At 44.1% G+C, this 12686-nt stretch overlaps 1 protein-coding gene across 1 annotated transcript in view; it reads right to left on the reverse strand.

Annotated features, from left to right (window-relative positions):
- The window catches only part of LOC104143560 (glypican-5), a 397244-nt gene that overhangs the window by 364804 nt on the left and 19754 nt on the right, over positions 1-12686 (reverse strand). Inside the window, exon 2 of the mRNA XM_009674126.2 lies at positions 10557-10718. Within this exon, the coding sequence (XP_009672421.2) occupies positions 10557-10718 (162 nt within the window). The remainder of the gene's footprint in view (positions 1-10556; positions 10719-12686) is intronic.

The raw sequence follows: 12686 nt of genomic DNA on the forward strand, positions 1-12686 counted from the left end.
AGTGCACTGCAAGCCGAAATGCAGCACCGTCATTACTGGGGCATGGAGCTGAAGTCTGAGTCTATTGTTTTCTCCTGAATATACTTGCTCTCAGATATCTGCTCTCTTAACCTTGTCAGTCTCGCTCGCTTTCTTTTTGAAGTCTGAAAACGTGACAGTGAGAATGAAGTGAAGGTTTCCTGTAAATCAGTGCTTTTGCCTTTAGTTTATTTCCAACAGTTTTATTGTTTTATTAAATTGCCCCCACAGTTTCGACATGCTACAGTATCTATACTCTTCCTCAAAGATCTTAAATTTTGCAACTAGAAATGCCCTACAAGAATGCTTTTCCTGTTTTCAATTTCACAAGAACAGGATGAATAAAAAACAGCAAGAGAAAGCTTACCAATCAGTTATTTTTCTTCTGGAGAAAGGGATGCATAACTAAAAGCTAAGTTATCATCAGAATGAAATCTCTTGTACACTACATACTCAACGGTCCTCCTCTTCGTTTTTTGTATTCAGACCAAGTTTTGACAGGAACTATCTCCATAAGCGTAAACTTCTATTCAAAAATCTCATTATGAGAGGACACTTGGCCTTGCCTGCTCTCAGACCCTCGCCTACTTCCTTCACCAAGAGTCAGACTGAGGGCAGCGGGAACGCACAACAGGCAGCACCGAGAACCACGTACCCTCCTCGAGTTGAAGTACTCGCGTTCCCAGCAGCGGGTGACGGGCACGTGGGACTTTGCAGGCTTCGAAACTGAGGAGAGCTCACGGTATGGAAATGCTATTTCAGAGAAGACAAAAGAAAAATAACAAAACACACACAACGGGAAAACCCACCCACCCTCTAGTCCAGAGCAAACAAGCCACTGTGAACTCTCAACTACATGGTGGAGAATAAACACTATTTTTTTGAATAAACATTTTCTCTTCAGCTATCTTCATGCTTTCTTTCTGTCCGGACTCATCTCTCACTGATTTATTGACTTGCACTTCCACCAGACTTTTATACTCTACAGATACAGTCAACAGCCTGACAAGGCACCGGAGAGAACAGAGAGGAAGAAAAAGAAAACTGTGACAACAGGGGGGTGAAATATGGACACAGAGATAAAATGAACAAACAGACAATGCATGTGTTCATTAGATTTCTTGTCCTAGCACCGATATGCCCTACCCGCATTGCATGAAGAACTGTTATAAATAGATAATGAAGAGACTGTCCCTGCCCCAAATCGCTTACATTCTAGGTATCAGATGACAGCCGAAGCCAGACACACTCAGGAAGCAAGTTCACACAATAATGGTACAGGCTAAATGCATGATATCTTACCTAGATGATTTGTTGTTTCCTTTGAAATGTATTTAATGTAGATTTCTCTCAGCGCTTAACATGGAATTACAACATCTTTTCAAGGCTTTGGCTCAAACAATCCTATAAAACATGTATTTAATCACCTCTGAAAATAATGACTATCTAAACAATAAAACACTTCTGCTTAATAGGCAAAGCAGTATCACTCCAGCAACCAGCCAAAAAATTTGATGTTCACAAGTATATAATGATTACCGTCAGATTCTGGCAGGACTAACATTATCTATCAGTTATCCCCAGCTCAGCTCTGCATATTGCATTCTTGAGAAACAGCCACGCGCTATTTCAGAAAGCAAAGCTGCATACAACATTCGGGAGCTCCTACAGCAGCGGGCTGCCTGCCGCGCTAGGGACTCCACAGCATCCCTGTACTTTGCTGATTCAGGTAAGGTCATTTCAGTGCAACAAATTGCAAGGACTGGGTATCAAGGTCTTCCCTATGTTTAAGGAGGAACCCATTATTTGCAATACAGTCACTAGGCATTAGTTATCCTACAAAGATTTCTCTGGACGTGATCTTTATTACCAGATCTGGTTTGCAAAATAGTGATTTACAATCCACAGGGAGGATTAAGTGTTCCTGCTAGGTTTTCATTCAATTTTCCACTTGAACTTGCTGTTTTGAAAACATATCTGAAAGTCATCAGAACCTTCTGAAGAAAAAAAAATTTTCCTCCACTGCTCCTCCCTTTGATTTTTTTAAAGGTTAATCTGTTCCTGTACCTAACAAACCGCCTAAAAAAAATTTTTTTTTTTGGGGGGGTGGGGGGGGGTAGGATACACTAATGCAATCAGAAATACACAGAAAAATCAGTCATTTGCATTACTACAGCACTTAAGGATATTAATGAAACACCAAGAACACAGGCACTGTAAAGATCCAGGAGAAAAGATGTTGCTGCTCTCAGAGCTGCCAATAAACACAAAGGCAAACTAGAGCTGATAGATACAAATGCATGGGGGAGGAAGGACAAAAGCAGGAAGGACAAGACAGAATCGGTCAACATAACGGGCAGCAGACTCGGCATACTTTGGCTTGACCTTTCACAAGCATTTTGCATATCTTGACATTAGGGAGAGTTTTAAGGAGGGATTTAAAGGAAGATAATGAAGATGCTGAGGGTCTTTATGGTGCATGCTCAAGCTTGTGGCAAGTTCAAGCTTGAAGGACAGCACAGGAGACAGAGGTTCCCATCTGAATTTTTCTAGTAAACAGATGAAAAGGCTGGCATTACTGGCCAGTGGCAGCATCTGACATTTCACGAATCAAATGCAACTACAGCAGCATCAGCTGCACTAGGAAATACAAAGATAAAAGGCATATTTCAGATGTGGTAGGGTAGCAGCATCAACAAGACAGAGGCTGTAGTCAGGGGGTGACCGAGAAAATAGTCTTTTCAGCAGGGTTCTGAACGGGCGCTAGCAGCGTCCTGTTCTCCTCCTTAAAAGATGATGCCACGATCAATATATAAGTGTTAGGAGTGTTCATGAGATATTAGCTGTGTGGACAATGAGAAGAAAACTAGCATTTTAGAGATGCTCTGCAGGAAGAGTCTTGCAGATTTAGGCGAGACAAGAACGTTCCGATAAAGATCGGAGCTGAAGGCGACAATCCTGTTATGAAGTCTAAGTCACAGACAGAGGGTGGGACTCAATCAGGAGAAAGACAAAGGAAAAAACATAACCACAAACAAGAAACTGTTTTAGCTGGACTGAACTTTTGCGGACAAATATATTTGGACAAAATGACATACTTTTGCTACTATACGTCTGATTAAGGAGACCACGTGGCTTGTTCACTAACATAATCGGTAAAAAGGGCCTATGATAAGCGAGAGCAAAGACTGCTATAGCCCTGTCTCTAACAGGGGCCAGTAACAGATTTTGACAAGACAAAAAGACATAGCAAAAGTTTTCTGGTATATTAAGTCCGCTTCTAGAGGTATTCTCCTTTTCGAACTGCAGTTCTCCGGTAACCAGCATTGCGCGAAGCAGCAGCCCCCTTCGTTTGCTCTGAATCTGTACCCCATAGTTTGCCCTCTACCACAGAAACAGGTTTTGCACTGAAAGGAGTGAACAGCTAAGGTTTTTAATCTTCTCCGTAACACTCAGTAGCAGAGAGAAATACCAAATCCCATCCTATAGTCTCTTTTCCAGGCTGAAAACCTTCTAGTCCAAACCTTGACTCATGACAGCTATTCCTTATCTTTGATTGTCCTTGCTATTTTCTCTCTGCCTTTCCTGTCTGTTACTATGTGCTTGTAGACACGGGCGGGGAGACGAATCAAAAATCACACAATATTCACACATTATATGCTAAACAGCTTCGTTCCTAGTAATTTCTAGCCTTCTATGTATTTTTCATCACACCTCTGGCCACTGAACCAACATCTTCACTGAACTCTTTAGCATTCTCCTCCTCCATTCTCTCGCGAACTGACATGAAAACATCTGTCTGAACCTCGAACCTCAACAAAAGCGTACACACAACTTCTGAAAAGGTATCAACTCCAAAAGGACCACAAGTAGTCTTTCAGCCAAGAAAATAATACCTCATGCCATTTGAAACATTTAGAGGTCAAATGCACACAAGCTGCATAGCAAATTCCGTAATCACCATTCACAACGCAATACCAATATTTACTCACAGTCCCTGGCACATCTCAAAGATTTTAAATTTCACATGTTCAGAAGATAAAAGGTGAGAGCGCTAGGGAATATTGCACATTGCAAATTATAATTCGATATTTTTGCTGAGGAAAGGACACTTATAAGAGAGAATTTAGCACCTTCTTCTCCCCACCCTATGTGAAAAGGCTGAGCTCCTAGCAATGCCTTGGACTAAAATCATGAATGGCATAGAGAAGATGAATAATTAACTCACCTTACATGACGGGAATGAATGAATTCAACTGGGAATAATCATACTTTTTAAAAATAAAACTTAAGACTCAAATGACACAATGGAATTACTAGGTAGCATACTTAAAGCAAACAAAAGGAAGTATTTTCTACCTGGTGCATAACTAAATTGTGGTCAGCACACGATCAACGTTGCCAATTTTTCCATGCGGGCCAAAAGAAATATTGGCCAAAAAAGAGATTAATGGAAAGCATGTTCAAAGATGTAGTGATGGATGCTTCTCAGGCTAGATTCAAAAAGTTCTTAAATTACCATTTGCCAAAAAACAGGAAGGTATAAGAAGGGAAGGTTTTTCTCTCTCCAGTCTTCATATTTCTGATATATTTCCCTATTCATTTACTGGCCACCGAACAGGACCATGTCAGATGGCCCTGCAGTCCCACCCAGTGTGATAGTGCCTATGTGTACCACGGGGAAATACCTGGCAGTTGTGGACATTTCATCAACTGAGATGACACCACTTGAGGACAAAAACAGTGCAGTAGGACTATCTCCCACAAAGGTGATGCTTCAGCACAATTTTACAGATGTTACTTGGTTACGTGGGCGATTTATTCCTAACGGACTCTGGCTTCCCCACCCTACAGTTCATCTTCTGTTGCCTCCACTGCCATCAATTGTTTTACAATGGATTGCAAATTTGGGGAATTCCATTCCTATGAGTGACAGTGTACTAAGCATACTGGATTTATGAACCTTCAGATAGTGACACACAAAAGCAAAAAAAAACCACACAGAAATAATATCAGCGAGTCAATGCAGAATGCTCTTTCTTCATGCTGCCCTGCTCTGAAACAGTGACGTAGGGCAAAAGTCCAACTGTGCTCAGATAACCTGAGTTGCACCACTGGCTCTGCTAGCTCCCCTTAGGAAAGGCAACTTCCCTTCTCTGTGCCTCAGTTTGCCCATCTTTAAAACCGACACACCCACACTGAAGTCCTTTCCAAAAGCGCTTTATGATCTACCAGCAAAAAGTACCATTAAAAAGAGCTATCTTTACACTTCAAGATAAAGCAACAGCAGATCAAAGAAGCTGAAGCCTTTTGCCATACGGATGAAGACAGCGTTCTCCCATCCCGAGCCCCATACAGAAGTCAGCAGTAGTGCATGCGTATGTAAATTCATACATGAGAGGCAACAGCTAAAAAGGAATATTCGAGCCTTCCCTAGGCTGGATATACAAAACAGGCTTCTAGCTAGAAAAACACATTTGGTCCACTGGAGTGGGAACGAACAGCATATAAGAGATGGACACTAATACAATAACGAAGCTTCTCTATCTTTCTGTAGGGAGCTGTTTCTGTAATGAGCCAAAACAAAATTATACATCCTGGCCAACTGTCAGCTCAGAGGTCAGCAGAGTACAAAACTCTGCTTAGCAGAATTATACAAGTGAAAAGGGGTGGGTAACAATTTTTCTAAATAAAAGACCAAGTATTATGGGATTACAAAAAACATTTAAAAAACAGCACTTCTACTTTTCTATAGTCCAGCAGTAAGTAATGGAAGCCACAAGCAGGGTTCTGGTTGATGATAGTCGGGTTTTTTTCCTTTTTTTTAAATAGCTCATTGATTTTGGACTGCATCCATTTCGAGCACTGTGACTACACTTCATACAGTAATTAACTCCAAACCAAAGTGCTTTTCTCCAGCCAAGCCTGTTTTGTAAATCTCACTGCACATCAACACTGTTAACCAGCCACCCCTATTTCAAGTTGATATTTCTAAATTCAGTAAAAATAAGCGTTAGCAACACTGCAACTCAGCACATAAAAATGCAGAACACGTTCGACTCGCTATGGCTCTGAGTGCCACTGCGCTGTGTTACTTATTTCTGGAAACGCTCAGGTCAGCTGGAACAGATATCAGTAGTGGTATCCATTGCCCACCACCACGCAAAAGCCAGTGGACTCCTCCCATTCACCAGGAGGGATGCTTGATCGGGAACTTCATGCTTGAAGCCGTTTTGGAGCAACCAGACATGAACTTTCAGGCATTTTACTGAGCACCAGGAGTCCCAAGTCGCATCCCTGCTATGTCTGCTTTCTTCACAGCCTCATCATTTCCTTCTTCCTAGCTACCTGCTTGGACCAGATGCTAACAGGGCAAAACCTAACGTGCATTTGCACTGCGACACCATTGCAACTCCTGCTATTAGGAATAGCAATAAGAAGCCTCACCAATCTCCCTATCAAATAAAAAGCAAGACACAGCCACAGCTTCTCCAAATCCCTCCAGTTAGGAGGGAGGGGACAGAGCTAGGAAGCTGATCTACCCTCCTATAGCTGGGAGGGTATGGGAACACCTGGCCCAACCAAAGGCTAAGTGAATGCTATTGTGGAAGAACAGCCCACCAAATGAAAACCAGTGCTTTATAACCAATATGTTTCTACTCATGGAAAAGCCTTTGTTTCAGAGACCCCGAGTGAACAATTCCTATTGCCCGCTGTAAAAATAAAAGTACCCCAGCAAGGAGAAAGTAATTTTTTGGAAATAGCAGAGCTCAAAGCTCTTCCCTGCATCTCTGATACCTGCTAGTTTGGTGACCAAAACGTGATATAGGCTTCAAAATAAGCTGTTCCGTCTCTCTGCAGAGGCCATCAGCAGGATGAGAAAGTTACCAGTGTTTGGATTCTCATTACTTCAAATTAGCCTCCGCAGAAGACACCAGAGCAGAGCCGACCTTTCAGGGGACTCTTACCGAGCACCTGTTAGCGGACACCGAAAAGGGAGGGCAGGTTTCCCTCTGCTGTCTGCTGACAACAAAGCTCTCCTCTCAGGCTACCGATACCTCTTCTGACAGCGACTTCCAGCCTCTACGCCCGACACCACTTTTAATCCACTAACAATGAATCAAAGCTGCCCGGCTTGGAATTGCCCCCAAGGAGCACAGGGACCGCGCGAGGGAACGGGGAGGGCAGGACAACTGCGTCAGCCAGCGCCTAGTGCCACCACAAAGAAATTCATCTGCTCCAAAAAAAAAAATAAATAAAAGCTGTAGCAATTCTGTTGTTCACATGCAAGACAAAAAAACCCCCACTAAGTTCAAAGGAGAACGTTCTTGTTGTCGAAGGAGAAAGTGAGCTACAACACTAACGCATTCTGTTGGATCATTTGCTTAACCGGTTCTGCTGGGCATTTCGGGCTGCAGCCACAGGAGCTAAGACAGAAAGACGGGCACATCTTCGGATGGGACAGAGTGACCCACTCCAAAGCGCACCCAGAACAGATCCACCTGCAAATAGCCAGACTGTGACTTACTAGGATCACTATGACAGGCACATCCCCTCCTCCGTGATGCCGCTCCCATGACGCTTTGGCAGGCGTACATGTCCCATCTGCTCGTTCCACCTTGCCTGTGACTCTATTTGGAGCAGACAGTCATTAATGACACATCTGTAGAGTGACTAATACCACAGTTATGACTTCTAGGCTATACCACAGAATAAAACACTAAGCGAATGCAGAAACCTCCCACAACACCTTTGCCCAGGGGCCTGGTTCACAGGCCTTCAGCACGCCAAACAAAATGATTTTGCAGCGACATAAGGATTTTCCAAGGAGCCGATTCTGATGGCACGCTTCCCGAGCGCCCAGCTGACCCCTTCGTCCCTCCCTCCCCCTTGCCCTAAGGGGGGCATTCACAGCCTGCCAAGCGGTACCTTTTCCTGCTGAAATCGGGTATCACAGCAACAGCATCACTGACAGTTCGAGCTAAAACACCCCACACAGAAGTTTGATTTATGATGTGTTTGAGCCAGCGCCGGTTTGCCAATTTTGAAAAAAAATCAAAAGGAGGTAAAACAGCCGGATCGAACTGCAGTGCTAAGGCTGTCCATATGTATGAAACAGGCACCGGCCCACATGTCTGCCCACAGCTGTGGGCTATTTGAGTCTTACAGACTCATTATTTTGCACCTGTGAAAATTGTCTTATTTCAGCTGTGGGCAGAACTACTTAATTTTCCTTTTTAATTGAAAATAAGAGAAACAATCTCTTCTGTCCCAAACTTACACAGCTGACCACAGTACCCAGGCAGCACACAGGGAATATTTAACCAAACCCTTATCATAACTCCTACTCACATCAGGAAGCTCTTTCCCATTAATACTTGCAGTATTTAATAGCAGGCCCTCAGAAGCAAGTGTCATTTGATTTCCATGAGAGAAAATATAAGATAATGCTGTCTAAAAAACATTTATAACTTCAACATCAATAACTCATGATAGAAGGTGAACTCCAAAGAAATTACGCCCTCTAAAAAATGTTGCTCTTTTGACACTGAAATTCAAGTCCCGCCACTATGTCCAATGCTGGACCACTGAAAATCCAATTTTTGCATCACACTAGCCTTGAAAATGATTTAGTCAGTAGGGGTATAATATTAATGGCATTGTCTTCTACATGTGCATAAAAAGCAGTTAAGATTTTCCTCAGCAGTAGGCTGCAAAGCTAACTACTGCTTTTCTCTCTAGCAGCACTTAAAATATACATATACACACACACAGAGGCACAAGTAAATTGTGCTTGAAAACTTCAGTAAACACCAGACAAATGAATAAATTACAACTTTTTAGCAAGTCTGAGCTCCTTCCTATTGCTACTAGAAACATGACATCTGAAAAGCACCTGAAAGCCTCTAAAATAAGCAGTGTTTTTTTTTTTTTTTTGAGACTTTAAATCTTCTTTTAGCTCTCACACTTTATCATGCAAAATAGCAACAAACCAAAATAGACCAAAAGGCCGGAGCTAATTCCATGCGGAGATCCTCCCTCCCAGTAAACGTCGCACATAACACTACTCTTCGCAACAGAACATTTATAGAGCACAAGACAGAGAGAGGCTTTTCACTGACACCCGGGACAAAAGCAGCTCTCAGCACAAGAGAGCAAAGTTACATTTTCAAGTGTTCCCACCTAGCACAGACAGCAGGCCAGGCACAGCAAGTTACAGCAAATAACCTGTTTACCCACTTCTAGAAAACGCCTGTAAATTTAAACTGTGTGAAACGTCTGTTTCTTTCTTTTCAAAGGGCTTCATCAGCAATACGCACAATAGCGCCGCTGGCTTGACCCGAGGGGCTGGTAGGTTAATCTATTCTGACCTTATCTTTATTCTATCATGATACTGAAAGATTGCTCGAATAACTCACCAGCCTTTAACAATGCCAACAGAGTCACCCTTTTACTACAGCACTCCTCCAGAGTGCCTTGCAACCAAATTTCAAAACCATGTGGGATACTGACATATTTTCCAAGATTAATTGCAAAATACACCAAAATGTCGTTTCTTACCCATAGGTATACAAAGGAGGAAACAGAGGTGAACGACCAAAAGCAGAAGAAAGTGACTTGCATTTTCCACACGTCTTTCAAACTTCCAGCATTTCTTACTGTCAAATTTTAGACAATATGCTATCTTTTATTTACTCTCAATCACTTTTATATTAAAGAATTTTTTCACTTCAATGGATGAAGCTAGACAAAAAGTTACTTTTGGGTTTAAAAAAGAACTGCCTTGTACCCACAGGTTTAATCATTTAGACCCCAACACTTGATTCATCAGTCAGTGATTGATTAAAAATATGAGAGTTGATTGATTAAAAGTTCACAGCCTATGCTTTAATGCCTTTCTGGAGAAAAGTCTCCAGTAGCCCTCTATATGAAGAAACTATGTGGACCTGTATCAGCCAGTTAGAGCAAGCAGCTTTGAGAGGAGACCAAGTGCAGATTCCTTCCTGCATTCACATTAAACTGCACAGCCACATTTCTTCAAAATGAACCAGTCGTCCTGTGACCTAACACCTAGGGAAACATTTTAACACAGAGAGCAAGCTGTGTTCTCATTTTAGAGCTATCAGTCAGAGCTCCCATTCCTCAGCATCAACCAACCAGTGCATTTTAATTTAACTTTTTACACCTGTAACTCCTTTGACAAAACAAGCGAGTTCCAAAAGGCACAACCAACCATTAGGCACTTAAATAACATTTTTAAATGCCTTGAAAAATCCACACCGATCTTTTTAAAAATGATCCCAGGAACCAGCTTCAAGCTTAAATCTACTCCTAATTAGATTTAGGCAGATGCTTAAAATACCAGCCGAGATTAAGTCCCCTCACCCTCTTCTGAAAGCAGGATGCTGAAGAGAGGGAAGTAAACCACAAACCAGTAACTACAGCATGCGATGCAACAGAAATGAAAGACCGACCCACAAAGGAAATAATCTTCCCATTTTTTATATGGGATACTTTTATAAATCAAAAGTTCCTACCTTGAAAAGCTGTGATATGACCAACAATCATGTACTTCAGCTCGAAGTTCAGCGCCTGGATACTCTGCGCCCTCTCCCTCCGAACCGCTGCCTGGTAGCTCTCTTCCATTTTTTTGGTGCAACATGTTGGCGCTCTGTGTTGACAGATCTGTAAATCTGAGTCTTTTTAAAAGAAAGTAAACAAAAAGAAACAACAGTTAAAAAACAATCTTCCAACTTGCATCAAAACAATAAATGATGTTTCTTAAAGCCAGAACAAAAAAAAATTTAAAACACAGAGCACATACGGAACAGCACTGGGAAATTCGGTTACTGCCTCAGGGGCACCGATGTATTTTTTTTGCCCGTTTCACCTACCTTTGGATAACATCACGTTTCCCACTGCTCCTAACCTACTTTACACTCACATTAAAAGCTTAACGCTATTATCTGCCCATGCTGAACTGGGGATAGAGCACTTAATACCTTAAGAACCAGCAAAAGGACAAACAGCAGGCACAAAGTCATCGCAAGAGAGACCAGAAACGATGACCGCCTGCTTGCAGAGACCCTGAGCTACCAACAGCCGCCGGGAAGCTGCACCAGGGCTGTTTCCACCTCCAGGCTCCAGCAGAAGTGAAAGTCAACAGGTATCCACCCACCTAACGCCAAAAAGGCCCGGTTTTACACTCAGTCATATACAAACCTCCTCCTGCTGAAGAGTCACCTTAGTTTTGAGCGGGATTTCTAGCCTGCCCACACGGACCGTAAAGGCACTGCGGTCGCTCCCACCACGCAGCCACAGAGAAAGTCTGAAGTTGACCGAAAACTTGGCAACTTTTGTGCAATGTTGTTGGTTCTCCTGCCTTCTTCCCCCCGCCCACGGCTTTGCCGTATTCGTAGCTGTTTTGGCGAGTCCAGTACCCCGGGGGTTAGGGAGCCCGTTAGGCAGAGCTGTGACGGACACACGCGCGGGGCCCGTCTGCTACGAATCGCAGTAACCGCAGGTGCCGTAAAGCTCAGGAGAGGAACTGTCACGGGACAGAACGAGAGAAACGGTGTATTTTGTGAGGCACCCGAACATAGGGGAGGGGGGAAAAAAGAAAAACTATTCAGCAGAGAAAGCAAACCCAAGACCAGAGGCGCAGAGAGGCCCACCACCACCACGCTCGCCTTTCCCAGAAGCGGGGCCCGCCAGCCCCCCTGCCCTCAGGGCTCGATGCCCCCCGAAAGATGGGGCTTGGCAGGGGGGTAGCCGCCCGGCAGCGGTGGCACCTGCCCGTGGAGGTGAGCGGCGTCCAACGCCGCAGCCCAGGGCCTGCCCCTGCTCCCCTCCTAAAACCGACGGGATTGGCATCCTCCCGGACAGGTCGGGAGCCCGATGTAAGACAAGCCTCTGCTCAGCCCGGCAGCGAGGAGCCCCCCTTCGGGGGGGAGCTCCCAGGCTGCAGCAAGGGCTCGGCTGGGCCAGCCCCCACGCCCGGAAGGAGGATCTGCTGTGCAATTAGGATGAACCATTACGGCACAAAGGATCGGCCGCACTCCCTGTTCACCTGCAGTTTGAGACAGCCAAACTTCTCCAGCAAGCGTTGGTTGAAACCTTCAGGACTGTAATTCACTGCGCTCAGCGCATCTGCAGGCCTAGCAGAAGCACCAGCTCATGAGCAGATGCCGTGTAGCACGCGGGCAAGCTGTCTCGCGGAGAGCCCCGGCTCAGAGGAACGGAGCTGGAGCGATCCAGTCTTTCCTCGATAAAAGCACGAAAAGTAATCTTAACGGGCACGCAAGACAGCATACCCTACAACTATCTACTCAAACCTGTTTCTGCATCATGGGATTTGGGCAAATGGTGTGATGGTTATGAGCTTCCAGAACTGAGCATCTAACTGGCTGAATCCATGCGTACAACGTACAGTGAAGGACTGAAAAATAAAAAATAAAATCAAATCACTGTCCTCCCAAAGGACAGTGCTACACCCAGGCCAACAAGACACTGAATTCTGCTGTCATCCTGCCTACCAGACACCAAGACCCATCTCTTGAGTTCTGCTGTGGAGGTGGCAGCACGGCCAGCCTCCAACTCTACTGCCGTAGACGTAAACCATCTGCATCCCAAGACACCTGACTGCCTTGCGCTCTCTTTGCGTGTGA

This window comes from Struthio camelus, chromosome 9 (assembly GCF_040807025.1).
Source record: "Struthio camelus isolate bStrCam1 chromosome 9, bStrCam1.hap1, whole genome shotgun sequence".
Classification (NCBI taxonomy): Eukaryota; Metazoa; Chordata; class Aves; order Struthioniformes; family Struthionidae; genus Struthio; species Struthio camelus.